The sequence below is a fragment of the Amblyomma maculatum genome, chromosome 4 (genome assembly GCF_055883805.1).
Source record: "Amblyomma maculatum isolate TAMU_Amacu chromosome 4, ASM5588380v1, whole genome shotgun sequence".
Classification (NCBI taxonomy): Eukaryota; Metazoa; Arthropoda; class Arachnida; order Ixodida; family Ixodidae; genus Amblyomma; species Amblyomma maculatum.
Genome location: NC_139347.1, coordinates 55,063,299 through 55,084,852, shown reverse-complemented (window position 1 = coordinate 55,084,852; position 21,554 = coordinate 55,063,299). Strand labels below are relative to the sequence as shown.

Genomic DNA, 21,554 nt, shown 5'->3' with positions numbered 1-21,554 from the left:
TTATAGATGGCAACACCGGTTCTTTTTGCACACGGCACGTGTGGATAAGCGTGCTACCGGTGCTGTTGCAGTAGTTTCGATATAGTTTCGATAGTTTCACCAGTTTGTTCTGGAAGCCCCATCATACCGTCGAATACAACGAAAATATTATCATTCGGGCTTGCCTGTGTGTGGAAACAAGCTACATTGCTTCGAAAAAGTACACATCTGTTGATGCAAGGCCCATCGCTTGATGCGGTAGAACGGCTACTGCCACCTGACACCTTGCATCCTTCCTTCATACAGCACTAACCTCATTTTTCAGTGTTTTACTACCTATGTTTACAATAAACTTAAATTATATTAGTTTATTAACTTTATCTTAAATAAATTATCGCTTTTCAACATCATGCAAACTGATTGATGTCGCCATCATCTAGCTATTGGCACTATTGGTTATTCATGTGCTTTGTAGTAATGGCGGCAAATAAGGTAGGTGTACTGTTAAATGCTTGTCGAAAGTGTGTGTTTACGTGTTTTTCTGCTTCTGAACATCACAGGCAGACATGCATGCACAATGCTAGTTATAAAAAAGTTTGAAGGAGTGTATCACTCCCCCATTTTTGCTTGCTGCCTTCAAATGATCGACGCGCGCTGTCTCCTTGCTCGCTTGTTGACAAACACGCCATGCTTGCCTTTAAAAATGGCCGGTTCCGCTGTATTGCTGCGTCGATAAAAAGTACGTTCGGAACACCGACAGTTTTCTAACTCGAGTGACAACGAATCCGCTTACCGACAGTAAGGCACTAGAGTGGTCATTCGGGCGGTAACGGCACGGCTTACCGACAGTGAGGCCCCAGAGTGGTAACTCGGAGAAACCTGCGGGAATACAGCTCGCAGAAAACGTTTTTGGCCGCATGAACAAAAACAATGCCTGTCGTGGCACAGGTGCTCGCGCACAGAACACTAAAATTGTTGCGGCGTAGTCAAAAGGAGTGCCGCTTTGCTTTTATTTAGCTGTGATAACATCTCTGTTCGGCTACCGCAGCTTGGCAGGGTCCATTGTCAGTATTTGACGAGCGCGCGCTTTCTGCACGCGCGGCGCGCGCAGAGTTGCGGCGACTTGAGGCATGTTGACTGTCAGTAACCGCTGCCTGCTATGTGAGGCATATAAAATTGCGTCTATTTCTTAGTGGTAATATGTCTAGCAGGGAATTGTAAGTTACCGCTTTTTCAGGAAGCTGTTGCCATCATTCTGGATGTTGGCCCCCACATGAACCAAGGCCCTCCCAATGGTCCGACGGATCTTGAAGAGGCCAAGACCTGTGCCGAGCTCATGATCCAACGAAGGGTAAGGACTATCATCATACTGTTTACAGAGCATCGAGCATCCTCTGCAAAGGTATGTCTAAAATTTTGCTAGATAAAAGCTTACAAAACAAGAGGCAAGGAACATAATAGTGCATAGTACAGCGTCATGACAAAACCCTATTGGAAGTGTTGTTGTTCATAATCATATTCAAGCAGAGCTGCTCTTGCTGCTGTTAGTGAGCCAGTATATCATGGCCACACCAATGTAATGTTTCTATTATTCGTTGAATTATATTGTGGATCTTTAATGTTGGGGTATGCCTTTGAAGTTTGCAGTCTGACTTCTAAAAACGTACGTTGAAAGAGATGTGCTAAAGGCACACAGCACACACATTGTTTATTCCTGTTATGCAGATCTTCTCGGAGTCTAAGGACGAGGTCGCTGTTGTAATTTGTGGCAGCCAGCGTACCAACAACAGCCTGTCAAGCGACGATGAGTACCAACACATCGATGTCTTGTGCGGTCTGCAACCTGTCACCTTTGACATGCTGGACAAGCTTTCTGAGGTCAAAGCCACGCAACATAATTGTGACTGTATCCTTGGAAGCTATTTTGATTTAGAAGTTTGGTCATGTCATGATAGCTCTTGTGTGCATAGATGTCACTACTGCATTCTCCTCATTGCAGTGATTGAGTGGTTTGGGCACTCGACTACTCTGCTGGCCGACCTAGGTTCGATCTCAGCTGCAGCAGCTGAGTGTCGATGGAGGCGAAATGCAAGATACCCAACTACTGTGCGATGCCAGCCCACATTGAACGACACCAGATCGTCGAAATTATCTGCGGCCTTCTGTACCTCATAGTCAACCATTCATCCATCACCTTGCTGTCAGGGAAGCACAACATCTTGTTTGCAGCCATGCATTACAACCAAGCCTAACACATGTCAAGTCTGGGCACAGTATTCCAATCATTGGACTGATTGCCATTCAGAGTTTCAAGAGCTGCCCTCATGTTGAGCTTCAAAAGACACCTGTGGCAACATGCCAGTGTGCTCACATTGCACTTGGGTCATCTTTGCTCACTGCTTGCGCTTTATTCCTTATTTAGAGAAACAAATAGACAACACATGCGCTCGAGTGCTACTTATTACACATTTAGCTAAGTATGCTGAGTGGGCCAGCTAGTTTCAAAACATTAATGAATTCTTTAAATTAAAAGAATGGCATATGATTACGATACTCGGTAATGCAAAACTTGAGTGCAGCTGTTCTGGTATTTTGACTTCATCATATGCTGAGGTAAAGAATTTGAGAAAGACGTGTATGTATATATATGTGCGCCTAAACCCTACTGTTCAGTTTCCCACACATTATCATCCTTCAGCTTACAATTTTTTCTCACTTGGTTGTTAAAATGGAGGCCTTGGACCTGAGATATAGGCAACTGTGTCAGCGGCATCTAGCCAGGCAGTGCTTTGCAGATCCCTCATAACCAGTCTTAAGTTATACTAAACAGCTTGCTTTAAATTCATTATTCAGCCTCGCTGCTACCACCACCTTTCTCTCTTCTCTCCAGCCGGTGCATCCTTTCCTCTGCCTTTCATTTTCGCCTTCATGTTGTGTCATTTCTTCATTCTTGCAGTAGTTACACTCCTGTTTCTCGTAGCAACACCTTGTGATAGCCACACTCCGGGTCTTTCCACATGATAGCCACCTTCTGGCTGCACAGTCTCTATTCTAGCCATTTCCCCGAGCCACTAAGTGACCCGTTGCATTTCACCCTCTCTCCCTCTCCCCTGAATGTGTGAGGGGATTTAAAACTCTCCACTTTGCCACATGCTAGCCATTGGCAGGTGGCAGGCAGCTGGTGGCGCCTTGCCCAACAGCAGATTAACACACGAGGGAAGGGTGTTTTCCTGGGGACATGAGGGTTCCCTTGAGCTTCTTTACGAATTATTAATTGTCACTAATTCAAACTAGGACATCAAGAAGTGTGGCTTTTGGGATCCTCGAACGGAAATCAGAAGAAAAATCTTGTGCGTGTACAGGGACTTTGGATGACTTTTTAGGAAGGATTGCATGGTGCCTCACGTTTTTTTGGTATAGCCACTGGCAGTGCGCAGGAGGTTGTAGAGCGACTGTATTAGTTTTCTTGACTTCATGCACTCCAAGTCGTTGATGCCATCGTAGTTGCACTGGATGTAATTGTAGATAAAACAAAGAACCTCAAGTTCAGCAGCCGGCGAGTAGTGCTTCTGTCGAACCTGGGTGGAACCTTTAATGACAGCCAGCAGAACATCATCGCAGAGGGGATGAAGAACTCCGACTTGTCCCTAACAATTGTGTGAGTACACTGTCTAAGATCTATTTTCTGTTTATTGAAGCACACTGTCATGAAAATCTTAAGTTTATTATTCCATCAAGCTACTGTGGATGTATGTGCTATCAGAATACTTAAGCTAACTGAAGACAGCCGAATATGTTTTGCTGCTGATGTAGATTCCATCACCTAGTTCTGGGCTGAGAAGCTTAAATGGTAGGTATAACAGTGCTAGGCCTGATCATCTGCCACAACACAGTGTATGCAGTCACGTGGACAGAAATAGCTTTGCTCCACATTTGCTGGCATAGGCACTTAGCTGTTTTACTATTCCCTTGGTACCTGCAAGTGAGTGTTTACATTGTGCAAGGGGTGACAGCTGTGCCATACTTGCTCTCCATTTAATTGCATATCATATAAAAGTAGGACCCCGCTGGGGTGGCGCAGTGGTTAGGGGGCTCGACTACTGTGCCCAAGAACGCGGAATCGAATCCCGGCCTCAGCGGCCAGTTTTTGATGAAGACGAAAAGCTAGGCACCCGTGTGCTGTGCGATGTCAGTGTATGTTCAGAAACCCTAGATGGTCGAAATTTCTGGAGTCCTCACTACAGCGTCTCTCATAGCCAGAGTCGCTTTGGGACATTAAACCCCCAAACCAAACCATAAAAGCAGGGTGCAAATTGAGACCCTTATTTTTAGTTGGCTGGCTATGCTTCCCATGCTAGCAATAGTTGGCACAATTCGTATTAGAAGCTGTAGTTGGATACAACTCGAGAAAAAGGCAGCAGAGTGGTAAATCCAATTAAGACATGGTGGATCCCCTTTCATCTGCTAGCAGGTCCAAGGGCATTATCCATGATGTCATCAGGAGAGTCAGTCAAATGTGTTTGCTGGCAAGGGGGCCCTTTAGGGTGCAATAGCTTTTTTCTTCAGTTGTATGCGGTTTAATCAGCATTATCATATTGTGGAAGCTTTAAAGTTCCTTCAAACTTTTCTCCTTATGCGCCATGAAATACTTAAATATTTATATAGCACATAAAGATCTCCAGTGCAGTAAAGAAGTCAGCTTCTCCCAGGTTTATTTTAAGGTTGACTAAGTTCGACCAGGGATCGACACTTTGTGATGGTTTCGTTACTATTGTTGTATTTAGCTCACGAAAAGTGATAGATTTGTTTTACAGGAAAATTTTTTTACCTGAGGGATAATCGCATCTTAAAGATTGATTGCATCTTATGAACGGTGAAAGTGTGCACACCATTGCTTGCGTTTGTGTGTGTGCGTGTGTGTGTTGGTGACCAGTTTTTATTGTTTCTGAAGTTTTCTACGTAGCCAGTAGCCAAGAGGATATACAGACGTTTTCTGAATAACTCAGCATGCAAAACTCACGTGTGCTGACACAGCTAAGGGGTTAGCTGTTTTTCTTGCCTTCTTTTCAGCTGTCCTTTTGATGTTCAGAACATTGAAGATGACGCAGCAAAGCTTTCTCGAAGCCAGAAAAAGGCAGCTGAGTATGTTGGCAAGATCTTGGAGGCAGTCGGTGGCGATTCATACACATTCAGGTATGTCCAGGACTGTGTGCACTCCATGTATTGCAAAAGATAGCTGGGCTGACTCTTTTAGTGGTTCAGGGGTTAAGCAGGACAGTGAAAAACACGAGGGAAAAGGAAATAGTATCTCCCAATGTAGGCACTCAGTTTTGCTTAATTTTGATGGACGCTTGAGGTTCTATCAGCAACAAAATAAAGCGCGAGCAACAGAACTGAAATGCCAGCACTGTACCGCACAGAATTATTACCTTTTGGAAAGGAAACGCGAGCAGGTTTTTTAACACATCCAAAGCACAGCCTTTACATCTTCAAAATGAAACTAACCTGCGCCAGTAATGCGCTTTCTTCTTCCAAGATTTTTTCATTTTATCATTGATGTTTCAGCAGTCCTCTTGACATTTCGTTTGTTGCTGATAGTGCATTTGTACTTCACATGCATTGTTACCGGGCATTTGCAAGTTTAAGAACACCTTAGTAAATGTATTTAAGGCCCTTTGATGGGGCTTTTATAGTTATTTCTTCTGAATGCTAATGCAAGTTCAAGTTTGGATAGAACTCTTTGTCTATTCAATGGCATATTTCATAATTCAAAGTTTGTCGCATATTTTTCCGATTAGTGCATGTTATGGTGCGCGGCATCAAATTTTTTTTTTTCTCATTCTCTTTAGAAACAATGTCTAAGTGTCAGCTTAAAGCAAAGAACTTTTTACCAGCTCGGGTATATTTTGCGCTGTGTATTGAAATTATTTCATCCCATACATTACAAAAAGCTCATTATTTGTCGAACTTCAAGGAGCCGAAAGAATGTTTGAATTATTAAATAACCCCACCAAAAAACTCTAGAACCGCTTGCATTGGGGTAGATTTATTTGCTGAAAAACTGCGCTATGGCTGCCTGCTTTTGAGATGAAAACAGCACAACAGTAGCATCAGTGCTCTATGCCATGCACATTGTCAGAAGTGTTGAAGCACAGCAGCTCCAAAAGATGAAGGCCAAGGACCTCTGCAGCATCATTTGCCTTCTGTAGCAGTGGAATGCCCTTACAGGCTACTGGATGCTTCCTTGCACAAAGAGCAAATGACATGTGACGAGCATGAATTCTCGGCACACTGGGTGGCCGATACAACAGGAGTGAGAAAAGGTCTCAGTGGTGCTAATCAGTGTCCTAAAACAGCACATAGTCTCGCATAATTGGTTAGCTAATGCATGACTAACAGGCATCATCACTGCGGGATGACACGAAGCTCAGGGAAGCAAAACAAAAGCTAAGCACGCGGACTATTATTTTCAGAGGTCGGATTGTCTGTTTTTTTTTATCATGCTTGCCGTTACATCTATATAAGAGGTACGTGGGCAGCTCTGGGATATGCAGCTTTTAGAGCTATTCTGACGATCACTTGTCACACCAGTCATATCCTCCCCTTTGGAAGCCGTTCTAATTAACCGATGTGAGATGTTCAATGTATGAATTAGCGAGCTTGTGACGCCATAGACCTACATGGCCATTGGCCAGGATCATGCCAGCTGTTCGCATTATTTAGGTTTCCAAATTAACGAGCTTCTACTGTACCATTTTTGTGCGCAGCATTTCTGCATCTGTGCTGGACCTGCCTGCCTTTCTAAACTGCAAAAACATTCAGCATAAATGAGGCCCTTTGAAATATTCAACATCCTTTGAGCTTGGCATCATTACAATAGGCAGAGCTTGCTATCCTGCCCATGAAACGTCCTGTCAGTGCCTGTGTTGGCATCTCTTTCTTGCAAAACATGTATATTAAATTTTTCCACATATTGTATTCAGCGTTAACACATGCTGGAAATCATCAACAGTTAAGCTGGAAGCACTGTTTTAAAGTAAGAGCAGGATGTTTTATGGTTTTTGTGTGGTGCCTTCAGCGTTGTGCACTGGTGAACTCCTCGCAATACCTTTTCGGGGCCGAAATCAGGTTTAACCCGGTTTTAAAGTTCTGTTCTGGGTGTAAGGATCTGTTTAAACCGAGTTTCACGTGACAATAGATGTTCGTAAATATTTTTTATCATCATCATCGAGTTAATGAATTGGAAAGGAGTGTGCCTTGGTTTTGGGGGGGGGGGGGGGGCAGTTAAGACTTCGTGCTTGTGTCATGTGTCTGCACATGTTCTTTGTACCTTATATTAATTCACATTAACAGTTTGAGACAAAACCTAAAAGCCTGTTCTCATGTATCGGACCTTGGTAAGCAAGTGAAAATTTTGTTTCATCACTCATGGCTAATTTTGTAAGTTTCTCCTGAATGGCATGTTTTTCCCAATCTGCTGCAGGTTTTTTCTGCAAATTGCTGTAACAAGTTGTGTTCTCTCACTTTTCTCTCGTGCTCCCTTTTTCTTATTAGCCTCTGCAATGCTTGTACTATAAACTTTTTGGTTAGTGTTGTATATTCTAACAATGCTGTTTCTTCTTACCGACTCCTCGTAATTCAGCCAAGCTATGCCTGCTCTGATGTCATATGAAAAGAAACGCACCCGTCCAACGCCTTGGAATGCGAATCTGGAGATTGGACGTGACATCTCCATACCAATCTCATCGTATATCAAAGTAAGTCAGCTCGTTGTTAACATTATTGCCATGAACCAGCTGTGAAGCAAACTGAGGAAAGGTTGCATTCTTCAGAGCAGTGCTGCTATTCAGTGTATGCATTTTCACATCCCATGCATGGTAATTTTGTTGTGCAAAGGTTTATAAGAAATTATGTTCTAGTAATTCCTTGTCTTCTAACAAGCACCACCTTACCACTTTTTTGAAGATACGCTACTGCATAGCACCCACTCCTTGGGGCATCCTTTTCATAAAAAAAGAACAAAAAGAAAACACTGTCAGTGTTTTTCGATACCATCTGGACATAACGGGTCTGTTGAGGAGGTATCCAACCTTTTTGAAGATACGCTGCTGCGTAGCACCCACCCCTTGGGGCATCCTTTTCATAAAAAAGACCAAAAGAAAACTCTGTCAGTGTTTATTGATACCATCTGGACATAACAGGTCCGTTGAGGGGATATCCAACCTTTTTAAAGGTACGCTACTGCATAGCACCCACTTCTTGGAGCATCCTTTTCATAAAAAAGAACAAAAAGAAAACACTGTCAGTGTTTTCCAATACCATCTGTACATAACGGGTCTGTTGAGGAGATATCCAACCTTTTTTAAGATATGCTACTGCATAGCACCCACTTCTTGGGGCATCCTTTTCATAAAAAAAGATAATTCTCTCAGTGTTTTTCGATACCATCTGGACATAATGGGTCTGTTGAGGTATCCAACCTTTTTTGGCGCTTTTGCCACAGTTTATCAAGAATTTGGTAACCCAGGCAAATCTTTAGCAGAACTTTGGCAGCCTAAGGCAGCATTGTCCTATACTATGCTTTTTCCAAATGTTGCCCTTAAAAACTAAGTACACGTCTCTACACAACTGCTTTACACACTGTTGTTTTAGAGCTTTGGTTGTTTGGAGGGAGGAGGGTTGTTTGGTGGGGAGGTTTGCACAGAAAGCCTCTGGCTTTCTGTGTGAGCCTCCAGTTTCTTGGAAGAGCTGGGAAATGCATGCAGACATACAAGGGCTATTCCTATAGCCCTTTTGTGTCTAAAAGCTAAACTATCCTGCACAAAATTTGATCAATAAATTTGAAGGCTTTGTTATGATGAAGCAACCTATCAACGGATCTGTGTCTTCTTGTGGCATCTCTAAAGCATTGAAAAACTGGAATATAGTACTGCTTGTTTATTGGCTGGCTCGGCGAAGAGCACTCATTTTGGACAGTGTCTATGTGTTCAAAGGAAAGCATCTGCTGTATCTTTCCATAGCCTTCACTTTATTATGCCTTTTTATTTTTATGCTCAGACCTCAGTCACTTTTATTGGCTGGACTGCATTTTTCGTTCCGATTTGTAGCCGTATGTTCTCATTTTATCCTACTACAATTTCCCTCGGGAATCTTCACTAAGTATATTAGGAGCTTCTATCAAGTCCTCTGCATCCAGAGGATGAAATTCTTTCTGCTCCCATGTTGCAAGTTTAGAGACAACTTCGGTTATTGTTCATCAGAGGCCTTAATCCCAAGATTACATTTTAAAACAGCCTTCATAGCTCTCAGCACTTTGCATGTTTTCAGAGCCTCCCATCATCATCATCATCAGCTGGCTAATACCCACTGCGGGGCGAAGGCCTCTTCCATATTACTCCAACTACGGTCCTGTGCTGGCTGCATCCATTTGACCCCTGCGAACTTCTTAACCTCATCTACCTACCTAACTTTTTGCCTCCCCTGCTACGCTTTCCTTCCCTTGGAATCAAATTTGTTATCATTCACGACCATCGGTTATCCTCTCTTCACACTACATGCCATGCCCATGCCCATTTCTTCTCGATTTCCACTAGAAAGTCAGTAACTCGAGTTATTTCTCTGATCTACTCTGCATGCTTCCTATCTCTTAACGTTATACCTACCCATAACACGCATAAGCTTCATCTTCAGAATCACTGCAATCATTCCTGAACCAACAGTGTAAGAATTTGGTCTGTATTTTGAGAGTTTATAATGGCCAGTGCTCAGTACTGTAGAGAAACTTGACATACTATATCAATTGCAGCCTAACATATCCTCACATTGCCATGGTTGGTGTATTGGTGTATATATATATATATATATAATATATGCTGTGCATTGGCAAAACCAGTTCTGCAGGGTGTATTAACCATGACTTGAATACGCAGCATTGCTTTGGTGGTTTGTAATTCTCTGGGCTCACTACATGACTGGCCAGCTCTGCAAGAACAGACATTTTGTACGATTCCAAGCCATTGGTCTTCCTGTGGGTTGTATAGTGCATGCTGTGCGATGTAGTTTTCTTCTTTTTGTCATTTCTCGTTTGCTTTGAAAACTTAGCCTCACTTGCTCGTGGGTCAGATCATTAAGACATATTGGAAAGGATTGCTGCTTTGTGTGAGGAATTCGGGGGGTGCTGCTGCTCTTTGAGTGAACAGCTAAGCACTCCCTCTCTTACTTCTGTCTCATTTATATCTCATTTATGTTGTTATAGTACATTAGGTTCGTTATGAAGCCCTACCCACTTGTGTTACATCTGTTGTGCAGGTGGTGGAGGTGAAGACCAAGCCGTGGAAGCAGTTTGTCGCCAAGCGCACGGAGGCGCCAGTGCGTTGTGACACGATCTACTACCGCAACGATGAGAAGGAGACAGAACTGGAGAGGGACAGCACCGTGCTGGCATACCGGTACGGCTCCACCTTGGTGCCTTTCACCGATGAGAACCGAGCAGCCATGGATGGAAACAAGGGTGGCTCTGGCCGTGGCCTGCAGGTGCTCGGATTCACTGATGAGTCCAACGTGAGTTATTAGCATAAGCATGCGCAGTGAGGCAATTTTTATTGGTGTGTGTGCGCTGTGAAAGCCCAAGAAAGTTTGAAAGCATTGTAAACAATGCCTTCCTTTAATGACTGATTAGCTGAACTCAAATGCTTCTGAAAGTGTTGCCGTCATAACCTGCATATGCCTGTGTTGTTCCTGAATTCTGAATATTGCCAGAGCATGAGGGAAAAGCTCTGGACATAACATGGCGCTGGGTGTAAGGTTCACTGCTATTGAAAAATGCCTGTAGTACAAAGCAGTGTGCACATCATGGCTTAGAGCTGTGAATAGTACTTACATTTGCATGAGGATGATGAGTTTACTGGTCTTCTTTCTTCTCTTTCTGCTAGATCAAAAGGCACTACTACATGGGAGACAAGACATCATATATAGTTGCCAGAAAAGGAGATGATGTAAGTTTCGAATTTAAAAAAAAAAAAAAAATGATTGTGCAACAGCTTTATTGAAGCACTCTTGGTGGTATCCAAGCATGCCGAACAAGTTGAAAATGACTTACAAATGCAGATTGGCATTAGAGGTCTGTTTTGTGTGCACATGATCTCCCAGCAGCAGCTAAGTTAGGCATAGCTCGGTAGTTAACAAAATTAAAACAAAATAACAAAATAAAAACAATAACAAAATTAAATAAAAAGATTTTAAACTAAAAATTTAATAATTAATAAATTTAATTTAATTAATAAATATAACAAAATTAAAACAAGCCCGTAACTTTTCATTCAATCCAATAGCATATGCGTATTTCATCTTTTCATGCACCTGCTGTGGTAGCTTGAATACTGAGCCAAAGTACACAGATTCAAACCTGGCTGTGGTGGTCACCGTCTTGATCGAGGGGAAACATGAAAGGCCTTCATGTACTGTATATTAAAGGTCCCCTGGATTCCTGAACTAATCCAGAGCTCCGCACTACTGTGGTCTTTATAGCCAGAGTTTCTCTAGATGTTAAACCACACGTACCATATCATACCATCGTCTTGGCACGCATCTGGTTCTTGCTCTTTAGGAAAGGTAATGAATCCTAATTAAGTTGCATTGAAAGGTTTACTCAGGTAAACATTTTGCATTTTGCAAGAATTAGAAGCTTGCCTGTATTGATAGATTACTGCATAATACGATGGCAAAGAGGCTACCTTCAGTAAGAACAGACTCCACAGAGCTTTTATTAGGTAGAAGGATCAAGAAATGATATACTGTTAGCTTTCACAGTCTAACTGCGGTGGTGTTGATTCGTTTTTGGGGGCATTTTCTCTGAGGCTATGTTACACTGCTGTTCACTTCCAAATGGTTGTTTGTTTTTTGTTTTGCAGCTCATTAGATTGTTATGCTACCGTTTCTTTTGCGTGGTTGATTGAAGTGTGCATGTGCAGCGCGCTGGGGCTGCCCTCTCTGCACTCATCCAAGCACTCAAAAAGTCCAAGATGGTGGCCATTGTGCGGTATGCGTTCTCTGACAAGAGTGCGCCGCGGATGGGCTTCCTCAGCCCACGCATCAAGGAAAGATACGAAGTGAGTGTAGTTGTGCTCGTCTCTTAGTTATCATTGGTGACTTTTCGCAGAGTTTAATTAAGATCGAGTCATTCTCGCGGTAAACTGAGGACATTGATTGTCACAAAATAGGGAGTACTAATGACTTTGTTCATGAATTGTCCTGAATGACTGAATGTATGCATGACACATCTTGGTGAACAAACCAGGAGAAGGTATGAATGTGCAGGTAATGTTTGTGACATCGCAAATTTAGTATTGAAATTTAAATTGAGGGCACCTAAGCAGCCATATTTAGCTTTGATTTGGGCCGCACAAATTTACACAGGTCACATTGACTGGAAATGAATGGCGGGACGAAACGTTTAATTATCATACACAAACCTCAAAGAGAAACAAAGGCTCTGAGTTGCCCTTCAGTGGCTCATTGTTTGATTGAGTGTTTGCCGTGATGTGGTGCTGATGGTGCAACCTTACAATGTGGTGCCTGATTGTCGTGATATCCTCCAGTGCCTGGTGTTCATTCAACTGCCTTATATGGAAGACCTGCGAAGGTTCACTTTTTTACCTCTGGATACGAACAAAGACAATGTTCCAACTGGTGAGTGGCTTGCATTAGCAAGGCTTTCTTTATTATTATCATTATTTTTTTGTTGTTGTTGTTGCTGCTGTGTATAGTATACAGTTGAACACCTCAGTAACAAAACTCCCGTTAACGAGAAAGTTTGTTCTTTTTGCGAGAATTTCTCAATGGGGCTGTACAGATGAAAAAGTAAAAGGCTGGCCCTTCGGAAGCGAAAATTTATTTGAAAAATTCTGTAATCGGTGTTTGCCTCTTCTTGCTTTGAAGCAAAACCCTGCTTTCACAACTGAGCAGGCTTTTCATTGCAACATCGATCGTTGTCGTAAGCACTAATTAATGTATGTACGATATCAAGAACATCGAGAGCATGCCTCATTTTTCTCGAGCTGATCGTCGCCGTTGTTGTCATCACTCCTGTTAATCACACTGTGCACATTCTTGATAATGTTGTCATTTGTTAACTCCCTGTGGACTGTTAGATGTTCATCCATGAAGAGGAACTCAGCCAGTCTCTGGCACAGTCTCGCCGACACCCTGCAGCTCCTGCCATGCATTGACTGTTGCAACCTCTTCTGGCGGCTTCAACCCTGGCAATGCGACCATTGGCAAGCTGCTTGGCAGCCAACCCCGTGTGCTGAAACGAAATCTGAATAATCGTTGCCCTGGACGCTGTCCACGTGGCCGCCGCCATTTCCAGAGCCATAAACAAATCCACTTCTAAGGGGCGCTTCATCTCTGTGGTCCCTCAACAGATGCCATTGAATGAATGTTATCCAAAAACAGGCACACAACCTTCATGCCTTCTGCATGTTGCCATCAAAAGCATCCAGCCACCTCCCAAAGTTGGCGTCAGTCGTCCGTGATTTGTGGATCGCTGTGTATCGTACAGGAAGCCTGCGATTCCCCTTGAAGCAGCGTGGCTTTTTACTTCAGCCAATTACAAGAAGCATTTGCTTGTCTGAGTCATCCATGTTGGAACACAACAGAATTGTAAAATGTTTCTTGCTGTGCTTCCTGCCATGGCATCTTTGTTCTTACCGATCCAGTTTTTTCGAAGGCGGTTATCTCTTAGAACAAGTCAGTTTGACCTACGCCGCAGATGTCGCAGGATCTGTAAATGGCTTCGATGTCCTCGAAGTCTTTCGCATCCATGATGATGTTGATTCCATGTTGCCGATTAACCTGACAATACTTTGGAAAATGTCACGCTATGCCTTAAAGGGGCCCTACAACACCTCCCGAGCATTGCTCACAGACTATCTCAGTCTCTAGATTTTGCTGCGATGCACATTTGAACGCAATAACTCACCGCGCAGTACAGGTCCCACAATCCCATTTGAAAGTTGGCGCTCCCTTTCCTTTGATTCCTGCCGTCCTCCTCCCCCCTTCTGCAATGCTACTACGTATTAGCGTCTTCGAATGACTATTGGTCTAATTCTTTGCGACGTCACGCATCCACCAAACTACCGCTTATGCCAGAATAATAGAAATATAGTTAACTTTTAGTTATCAGAAAAGAAAATTAAAGATGTTTAGTAGATCGAAATATTTTTCGAAAGCTTTTTTCCTTGCACTTCTGGTCTCGAGCAGTGTGCAATCATTAGCAGACCTTCTAAACAAAGGTGGCTACAACGTAAATGTGCTTTTTGGCAGCATGGAAGTGTCGAAAATGTTGAAGCTGATGTGAAATGTATTGCAATGCTTTTTAACTTCGTATTACGCACGAAGAAATCTTGTGGATTGCTACTTCCGAAACCGTCGTGGTAATGTGATTAAATTCTGATGCCGTTTCGCAGTTGTGAAAAATGAAATGCATTGAATCCTAAGAATGTTGGCTGGGGCTAACTTAAATATTTCATTTCTTCGAGAAATTCATACTTGCGGTTTTCTTTATTGCGGGGTTCAACAGTATACCGTATGTTGTAATCTTATGCAATGAACAGGGCGTTACTGTCCAAATACTTTGGAAAAAGTGCAGCTGACTACTTCAGCCCAAATGACAGAGTGAAAGTTATTTAATAATTAAGCTGCCTAGTCACATTTTAAATTTTATGTTAATATCCCAAGTAAGCGCACTACGGAAGCACATTTCATCATTGTTTCTCATGTACTAATTGTTTGTATAATTTTAAGGTGAAAGTCTTTACATGCTCATGAGTGTGAACAGGATTTGTGCGTCCGCAGAGGGTGTCACACTGTCATTGTCTAGAAATGAATTGATTGATTAGTAAAAGAATGGTGTATGGAGTAGAGGGTGAAAAAATGTGTCTGTGCAAAATTTTTAAGAGCCAAAAAAGTCAATTAGACGTCAAAATAGCCGAGGACGTCGCTATAGTGTGCCGACATCAAAACAGCCACAAGCATCAAAATTGTGCAAAATGCGTCAAAATTGTGCAAATAGCATACCCACTCCTGGCAAAAAAGCATAAAGAAAAGAAAAAAATTAGCAAAGAAAAAAAGGAAAAAAAAAAGCCAAATTAGGGAAAATTGCAAATGAGTGCCAAGAGTCACAGGAAAGGCTTTCGCCTTACAGCACTTAAGAGAGATCTAAGTGCCTCGAAACGAATTTTTGTTATTCTATCCGAGGTTTGTTGGTGCCTCAATGAGGATAGAGAGTTTGACTAGTAGTTGATGGCCTGCATGTGAAATACAGCACTGATTAGCAGGCTAGAGATACAGATACTTGAAAGGGCTTCTGCGACCCTCAAGCTGGGCCTTTGCCACGTTTGTTTCAGTCAGATGTCATGTCATGCCCTTATAACTACGAAATTTTCCAGTGTTACCTAGATAGGAAAGTGAGCTTTTCAAAGAGCACTTCTGTCATGTTTCACTGATGTCACACCACTTACATGCTCCAACACCACTACGCTTTATTCCATGTCGTTCCCCTCCTTGTTCCCCCACTCGAACCGCGTCTGCCTCGCTCACGTGACCTCAACTGCACTAGGAGTGCTGCCACTCCATGATGATGATTAACAGCCAGTGCCCTCCTGTGACGTCGCCTGGAACTGCCTTCACCTCCGCCCCCACACTGTCCTCCTAACACTTCATCTGCCGCAGTAATATACATGGAGACAAGTATTTTCCTTGGCTAGTGTCAGGTCGAAAACAGTGATTCTGCCTCGTAATCGGCACTTGTGATACTCTCCTCTGTGCACAGATTTAATTCTTTCAATAGGTTATTTCTTGCTTCATAAGTTTGACACAAGTTAAAATGCATCTTTAGACTGGTATGAAGGCTTTTGCAGTCTTTATTTTATTATTGTTTTTATTTTTTTTAAGTTTGCCTCAAGTTCATATTTCATTTTGCAATAGCCAAGCCAAATACAAAGCCTGGTCTTCCTAGTATTCCTGCACCTCTCCTTGGTGAATGAAGGGCTAGCTTTCCCTCGAGGTAATTTAAGAAACTCAATGCCTGTGATGTTGGCTGTCATAGGTTGTTGGACTAAAAAGCTGTTTTCAAAGAAAAAGAAAAATCATTTTAGTCATCTGTTGTGCCAAATGAACTCAAATTTCTTAATATATTGATATAGGGGGATTGTTGTGCAGTAAGCACTTTATGTTCTAAAATAACTCTCAAAGCCCCTTTAAGGCTGTGTATGTGCAGCCCGTGGTTTTATCTGGCAATTATACTCTGAAATGGGAGCATCTGGTTCATTTCTCCTTGTTTCGTTCACTTTATATTCATGCCAACATGTTAGTAAACTGTGCATCATTTTAGATTTGCACTATTCTTTTTCCTTACCAGCATGTTTGCACACTATGAGTTGTTCACTTCTGTCATCGTGCCCTGTGGTGGCGTACAAATGAGCTTAGCTTGTCTTTGCAGACATGCAGCTGTCCCTCTTCGACGACCTCATAGCAGCAATGGACCTTACAGCTGTTGACATGTGAGACATTGTTCTGCTTAAGCGCGCTTTTCCTTCTCCTCCTCTCCTGAAAGGGTGCACTGATTTATCTGTGCCTTTTGGAGACATCCCTTTGCTGCTTTGTGGCACTGCATTGCATAGAGTACGCAATGACAGACCTGGGTCACAATAGGCTTCAAGCACTAAACTTCTGACCTAATTTGCATAAGTGCAGCCTTTGCAATTTGCAACAGCTTATGCTTGCTTAGTCAAGAGCAGGCAATATATATGTATATTTTTTGCAGACTAGAGTAAACCCCAGGTATTACCTTTTTTACAGGGCAGCGAAAAGAAGACGTACCATATTGGAAACACAGTAGCTGTATACAGCTCATGAAACAAGACAACAAAATTCTGGGGCATTATCTGCCACTTTTTTTTTATTTGTAGGTGCGATATGGTCTTGTGAAATTTACAAGGCTGTATAGCTCTCGTTGTCGCTTATCATGCACCCTGTGCTTTGCAGTGGTTCCACATCTGCCATAGCAGCTGTCACTGCAAGCTGGGTAGAAGGGAGGCTTTGATCTTTCTTGGTCCCTGTCTGGTGAAAACTTCAAATTGTATCATCTAGGCTGCAGGAATCAAGAAAACAGTCGACCGAAACAAAAGCTTAGGGGTCAGCATGCGCTACTGCATTTGTTGCAGCATTGTTTTCATTTTTCACCTTCTGTTCACACTCGCATCGCGGTGCCTGTGGGCTGCGCCAATAGCCACATCAAAAGTATGTGTGACGTTGGTGTGAGCACTCTGAGCAGGAAGCGGCCAAACACTGTGTTAAGATCTGTTAATAGATTTTGTTGAGCAAAAAAAAAAAATAATAATTCAGTGCATTAGAAGCAAAATGTTGTCCGTACACACTATGATGTTTGACAAGATTAAGAAAATGTTTGTTTGCTTGTTTGTTTCTTTTGTACTGCAATTATGGTTGCAGCTACTCGGAGCAAGTTGCAGCTTTAACTTGCTGCAGCACAAGCTGTAACATTAATTTGCAATTGGCTTTACTTTAATCACGAAATAAAACTACTATACTGAATCAAAAATGCTGCCATGGGCTACTGACTTCTCATGTGGCTGCAATTAATTCGGAGCCCGCTTATGGGGAGGGGTGATGTCTTTGGAAAATCTAACCCCGTTCTCCAATTAGTGCTTTTGTGACTTGCAATAAAGGTTTTGCACCATTTCTGATAACCTGTCTACCAAATCAGAACATTGTAAAACCTAGTGAGTGCTGTATGACTGTAGCATCTGTAAATATCATAATTACTAAATGGATTGTATTTCCATTGTGCACTGAGAAAAACGTTTATTCTTGAGTAACGCATGCAGAGCAACCTGTCTGTCTAATTTTTCCAACAGCAACGGAGAGCCAGAAGAGCTGTTCAAGTCTAGTCAGACATCGAACCCATACCTGCAGCGGTTTTATCAGGTGCGTAATGCCTATGTACTGCTGCTGCTACCCATTTTTTGTTGAGCATTGACGCTGTTGCATGCACTGCAGTGTCAACATCAGTGAAAGAAAAAGTGTTTCAGGCAACATTATTATTTTCATAATTGCAGCAATTCCTTGGCATATTAGCATTCAGGGGAGCCACAGAATAGAACACAATACAAGCTTGAAATTTTTTTTTGCTAAAAGAAACGAATGCCCGTGTGGTGAGCCATAAAATATTTGGGCAGTGGCATTTATAAAATTGCGTCTTGTAAAGTTTAATTCAGTTGTACTATAGTGCATTTCATAATTGGTCAGCCTCATTTCATTAGAACTTATTCAGAAGAAGAATCAGTGTATTGCTTCAATTTTCTGTTACATGTTATTGAGATGTGTTCTCTAAAAGTAACTGCACATAGTACAATTTTGTACCTGAAGTAGACGTCTGTTGAGAAAGGTCATAGGGCTAGTGGGTGTGTACAATGCATTTCTGTGTCAGTAATCCCCTTGTTACAGTAGCGTGGTTATTTGTTAAGCTACATTTGACTCTGACTGCTGTTATTTCTGTTTCTTCTTGGCTAATAGGGTTTTCTATCACTTGCTTGCAGTGTGTCCAACATAGAGCGATGCACCCAAAAGATCCCGTGCCTCCCATTCCTCAGCACATCGCAGATGCTATCAAAACACCCAAGGCGGTAAGTGGAGCATCATATTGTGAACTATACTCCTTCCTTTCTGTTATGGTTCGGGCACTGAGTGATAGTTTACTCCATTGCCATTGCCACCACGTTCAGGAAACTTTTCTCTTAAGGTTGTGGGTGATTCCTCTGCCCGAGGCATGCGCACGACAAAACACACAGTGGGCCGTGTAACAAACATTCTTTATCTCACGTTAAGCGCGGGCGTCGTCGAGGCCGTCCGGGGTCGTCGTCCGGGTGTCTGCGGGTCGTTCTCGTGGAGAGAGCCAGGGGAGAAGCAGGAGCGACGAGCCAGGAACCAAGAAGGGCCAGACGGCGGCACGAGCCTTCCTTTATAGACCCCTCGCGCGGGACCGGTTATCCCCGAACGAGCGGGGAGAGGGAAACCGGCAGCGCGCAAGGAGCCTTGGGAAGGTGGCGCGGCCGTTGAAAGCGCGGCGCGCCACGGGCGCTAGAGATATGTGGCGTGGGCCCCCACATCTTCCCCCCCTCAGCGTCCGACCCGGAGTCCGCCAGCAGGCGATCCAATTCGTCCGGGTCCGGGCTGACGTCCGTGGAGACCGAAGGGGGCGCTGGGGGCCCTGCCCGCACCTGGGCGATGATGGCCTCCGCCGCCGGAGACAGCAGCTCAGGCCGGCTCGATTGAAGGAGGCGTAAGGCTGCCTCCTCCGGGCTGCCCCTCTGGACGGGCCGTCCGGCTGCCAAAGCGGTCGCTGCGACCACTGCCCGGTGCAGCCGCTCCGCCGCCTCTGCACGGCTCCTATGCAGCGCCCCGGCCTCGTGGACGGCGCGGCACACAAGCAGGGTGCCGCAGAGACCGCACAGGCCTGCGCGCTCCTCTTCTGTATAGTGGGCCGGGGGCTCGTTGTCCCGGTCCTCTAAGGTAAGGCCCCGGAACGGCAGGGGCACCGACTGCGCGGCCGGGCCTGGTCTCGCCACCTGGACCCCGCGCAGTAGGAGACCGCCGCCCCGTCGGCGACCGTGGTCCAGGTGGCGGTGTGCCGCACAGTCCTGTGCCGCTTGGACTGCGGCTCCAGGCCTGGGGGTGGGTCCCCCGAACGCTTTCCGTGTCCCACATCACTGCGGGGGCTTCTCCAGTGCCTCTCCGGGCCGGTAGGCCGGTGGCGATGGGCACCGCGCCCACTCGTTCCAGGCCGCTGGCGCAGCCTCTGTTGCTTGTGCACCTGGTGGGTGCCCTCGATCCGGGCGCCGGGATACCGCCTGGGTGGCATGCTGTGAGGGGCAGAGAGGGGTTAGACGAGAAGCACGGGTTTTACCTGGTCCTCAGGTTGTAGCGTCGGTTGCAAACCGTGCCACTACGTGCTCGCCTTCCCGGGGGAGAGATCGCTGAATCGCCTTGAGCTTCCACCGTTTCGCAGTTATCGTCCTTGCGAAGGTGGTAAGCTTTCAAGTCTGCGACGTGCACCGGACCAGCGGTTTCACCGCTCGCCAACAACCGCAGCTGGTAGGTGAGTGGCGTAGTCCGTGCCGTAACTTCGAACGGTCCAACCCACTTGTGCGCTAGCGACGCGGCGAAACCACGCGCTGCGTTACTAAGCGGGTGCGTTCTTTTCAGTACCAAGTCGCCCGTGTTGAAAACGACGTGACGACGACCTTTGTTGTACTGATCCGCTTGCTCCATGCGCGCGACATCGAGGTTTTCACGAGCCGCGCGCTGCGCTGCCTCAAGGCGCTCGCGGAGCTTTGCCGCGTACTGCGTAAGCGGAGGGGGCGCGGGCCCCGCCGCGTCAAGTAGGGCGTTCTCTAGCGGAAAAGCGATCTCTTTCCCAAAATTCAAGTAAGCAGGTGTCATACCCACCGACCTGTTCACGGTTGTTCTAGTGGCGAAAGCCAGTTCGGACAGCCGTGCGTCCCAATCTCTGTGCTGCTCGGTCGTCGCGACCAGCATACTCTTAACATTCCGATTCACTCTCTCGGTTATGTTGCTCTGAGCGTGGTAGGGACTCGTTTTCCTGTGGCGGATTTGAAGCGCCCGACAGGAATCAATAAAGACTTTGCTTGTGAAATACGAAGCATTGTCTGTAATCAAGTCGGAAGGGAAACCGAAACGAGTGAATGTCTCCAACAGTTTCTCCCAAATCCGTTCTGACACCAGCTTCCTAAGGGGGAAAACCTCAACCCACTTGGAATAGTGGTCCGTTATTACCAGGATATATTGGTGTCCGCGCGCGGAGCGAGGGAGGGGTCCCATGATATCGCACGCGACCACTTGCCACGGATAGTTGCTAACTACCGGCTTCATCATGCCAGCGGGTTTCCCCGCCCGAGGCTTGGCTACCTGGCAAACAGGACATGTACGGGCGTAACCCAGCACATCCTTTCTCATACCTGGCCAGGTAGCGACACGGCATAACTTGTCATAAGTCTTACTGCCGCTGCCATGGCCTGCCAGCGCTGAGTCATGGAAGTACTGGAGGAATCGTTTCCGCAACTTCCTCGGGACCACGACTCGGAAGGGGGATGCAATCGCCTCTTCCTCGTCAAGTTGGGGGATGTAGCGGAGCAGTAAGCCATCATCGCCCAGCAGATACGCGTCGTACTTGCCCTCAGCGTTCCCGGTGCAAGCTGCACTACTCGCAAGCTCTGTCCGCACCCGCTGGCATAGACCGTCTGCTTTCTGGGCCTCAATTAGCTCTTCCCTACTGACCGCTACTCCCCATGACAGATTTCTCTCTGCCTCGCTTCTTGGCAGGCGAGTAGTCGCCGCCACCAGCTGCTGCGCCTTCTCTCTCTCGCAGCACCGCGCGGCAACTCTGTCCGCCTCCTTTCTCTCTTTAACTACGCAGGGCGCGACACTCGCGTCCGCCCTCTCCTCCTCTCCACTAGCGGCGACGCCGCTTTCAGTAAAGC

The 21,554-nt window shown here is 45.0% G+C and overlaps 1 protein-coding gene across 2 annotated transcripts in view; it reads left to right on the top strand.

Moving 5' to 3' along the window:
• Positions 1-434: 434 nt before the first annotated feature.
• The window catches only part of Ku80 (X-ray repair cross-complementing protein 5 Ku80), a 34,400-nt gene continuing 13,280 nt past the window's right edge, over positions 435-21,554 (top strand). Inside the window, exons 1-13 of one of the 2 annotated variants that reach the window (XM_084601543.1) lie at positions 435-471; positions 1,217-1,330; positions 1,705-1,885; positions 3,466-3,637; positions 5,050-5,172; positions 7,622-7,736; positions 10,288-10,539; positions 10,911-10,973; positions 11,949-12,086; positions 12,576-12,666; positions 16,478-16,538; positions 17,913-17,982; positions 18,594-18,680. In XM_084601543.1, the coding sequence (XP_084457669.1) occupies positions 442-471; positions 1,217-1,330; positions 1,705-1,885; positions 3,466-3,637; positions 5,050-5,172; positions 7,622-7,736; positions 10,288-10,539; positions 10,911-10,973; positions 11,949-12,086; positions 12,576-12,666; positions 16,478-16,538; positions 17,913-17,982; positions 18,594-18,680 (1,497 nt within the window). In that variant the 5' untranslated portion in view covers positions 435-441. Of the gene's footprint in view, positions 472-698; positions 719-1,216; positions 1,331-1,704; positions 1,886-3,465; positions 3,638-5,049; positions 5,173-7,621; positions 7,737-10,287; positions 10,540-10,910; positions 10,974-11,948; positions 12,087-12,575; positions 12,667-16,477; positions 16,539-17,912; positions 17,983-18,593; positions 18,681-21,554 lie in introns of those variants that run through there. The other variant, XM_084601544.1, reaches the window with a different exon arrangement.